Source organism: Penaeus vannamei, chromosome 9 (genome assembly GCF_042767895.1).
Source record: "Penaeus vannamei isolate JL-2024 chromosome 9, ASM4276789v1, whole genome shotgun sequence".
NCBI lineage: Eukaryota > Metazoa > Arthropoda > Malacostraca > Decapoda > Penaeidae > Penaeus > Penaeus vannamei.
Window position 1 is genome coordinate 26,756,606 of NC_091557.1, and position 1,396 is coordinate 26,758,001.

The window sequence follows — 1,396 nt, forward strand, 5'->3', positions numbered from 1 at the left end:
CGCAGTGTCAGAGATTAAGGAAACCATTTTTTTAAATTTACGCTTTCAGACGTAATCAGAGATAGCAAAAGGAATAAAATGGTGAAAAATACTGATAATAAGCAACTAGATAAAGGTATTTTTACACAATGTCCATATCTACTCATTGAATTCATCATAATCAGTGAACGGAACTCTCAAGTAAGGCTACAATACACATCTAAGGACAACCGAAAATCCTATCAAATGTACGAGCGAATATCAGCTGCTATCGGCGCTCACTAAAGCTCATGCAGTCTAAATTGAAAATCTTTAGTTGATGTTGAAGCGATGGAACGTCGGGGCCATTTTGCTTCGAGTTGAACTGTGAGTTGAACAGTTCGGGAAAGCCGCGACAAAGTTGCTGTGACGCGTAGTTTAACAGAGAAGTTGAAGCGCAATGGTGTGAATATTCGGTGCTACAGCGACCGCCCTCCGCTGGCTCTGGGCGGGGACCTGTTCCCGCTTCGGTGGCGCTTCTCTTTGTGTGTCTGTGTGTCTCTGCGTGTCTGGTTTTGCTCTCTCTCTTAGGCAGTTAGTCACTCTCCCTCCCCCCCTCTCTCTCTATCTCTGTCTCTCTTTTTTTCTCTCTCTCTCTGTCTCTCTCTCTCTCTGTCTCTTTCTGTCTCTGTGTCTCTCCCTCTCTTTCTCTCTCTCTTATTCTTTGTTCTCTCACTCTCTCTCTTATGCTTTGTTCTCTCTCTCTCTTATTCTTTATTCTCTCCCTCTCTTTTATTCTTTGTTCTCTCTCTCTCATATTCGTGTCCTTCGTGTCAATACGAAATGCCCTTTAATTCGGTTTAATATCATTATATAGATATCTGCCAATAAACGCTTATCTCCCTTATTTGCCTTTTTGTTTAACAACTGCCGTGGATGGTAATGGTGTGATTAATAATTTACAAAATTCGTGTCTGGAAATCAGTAACATAAAAAGATCACGTGGTTAGCAGTTGTCCCGAATATTCAAGCTTTCACTAACTCTCTTTATCTTAACCATAGAAGGTTAAGGTTGAGGTTAGGGCGTCAATATACCGAAAATATGATGAAAGGCGGAGTAAATCGTGAAAAAATCAGGTTAAACAAATTATTTCAGTCTAAATAAAAACATCAAATAATGATGGAGATAAAGATAATGATAACAGCAGTAGAAGAAGCAGCACCAACAGCACAAGTATATATAGTAATAATGATAATAGTGATAATGGTAATAATGAAAATAAGAATAATTATCATTATCATTACTATAATTATAACAATAACAATAAATATAATAGTAATTGTGATGATAGTTATAATGATAATGATGATTATCATTATTATCATCATAACAATAATAATGATATTGAAATCAATAATAATCTCGAAATTTCAAGAA

The 1,396-nt window shown here is 36.7% G+C and overlaps 1 protein-coding gene across 1 annotated transcript in view; it reads right to left on the reverse strand.

Moving 5' to 3' along the window:
• Positions 1-291: 291 nt before the first annotated feature.
• Positions 292-1,396, reverse strand: part of LOC138862564 (calcium-activated chloride channel regulator 1-like) — an 18,838-nt gene continuing 17,733 nt past the window's right edge. Inside the window, exon 5 of the mRNA XM_070124975.1 lies at positions 292-382. Coding sequence (XP_069981076.1) covers positions 292-382 — 91 coding nt within the window. The remainder of the gene's footprint in view (positions 383-1,396) is intronic.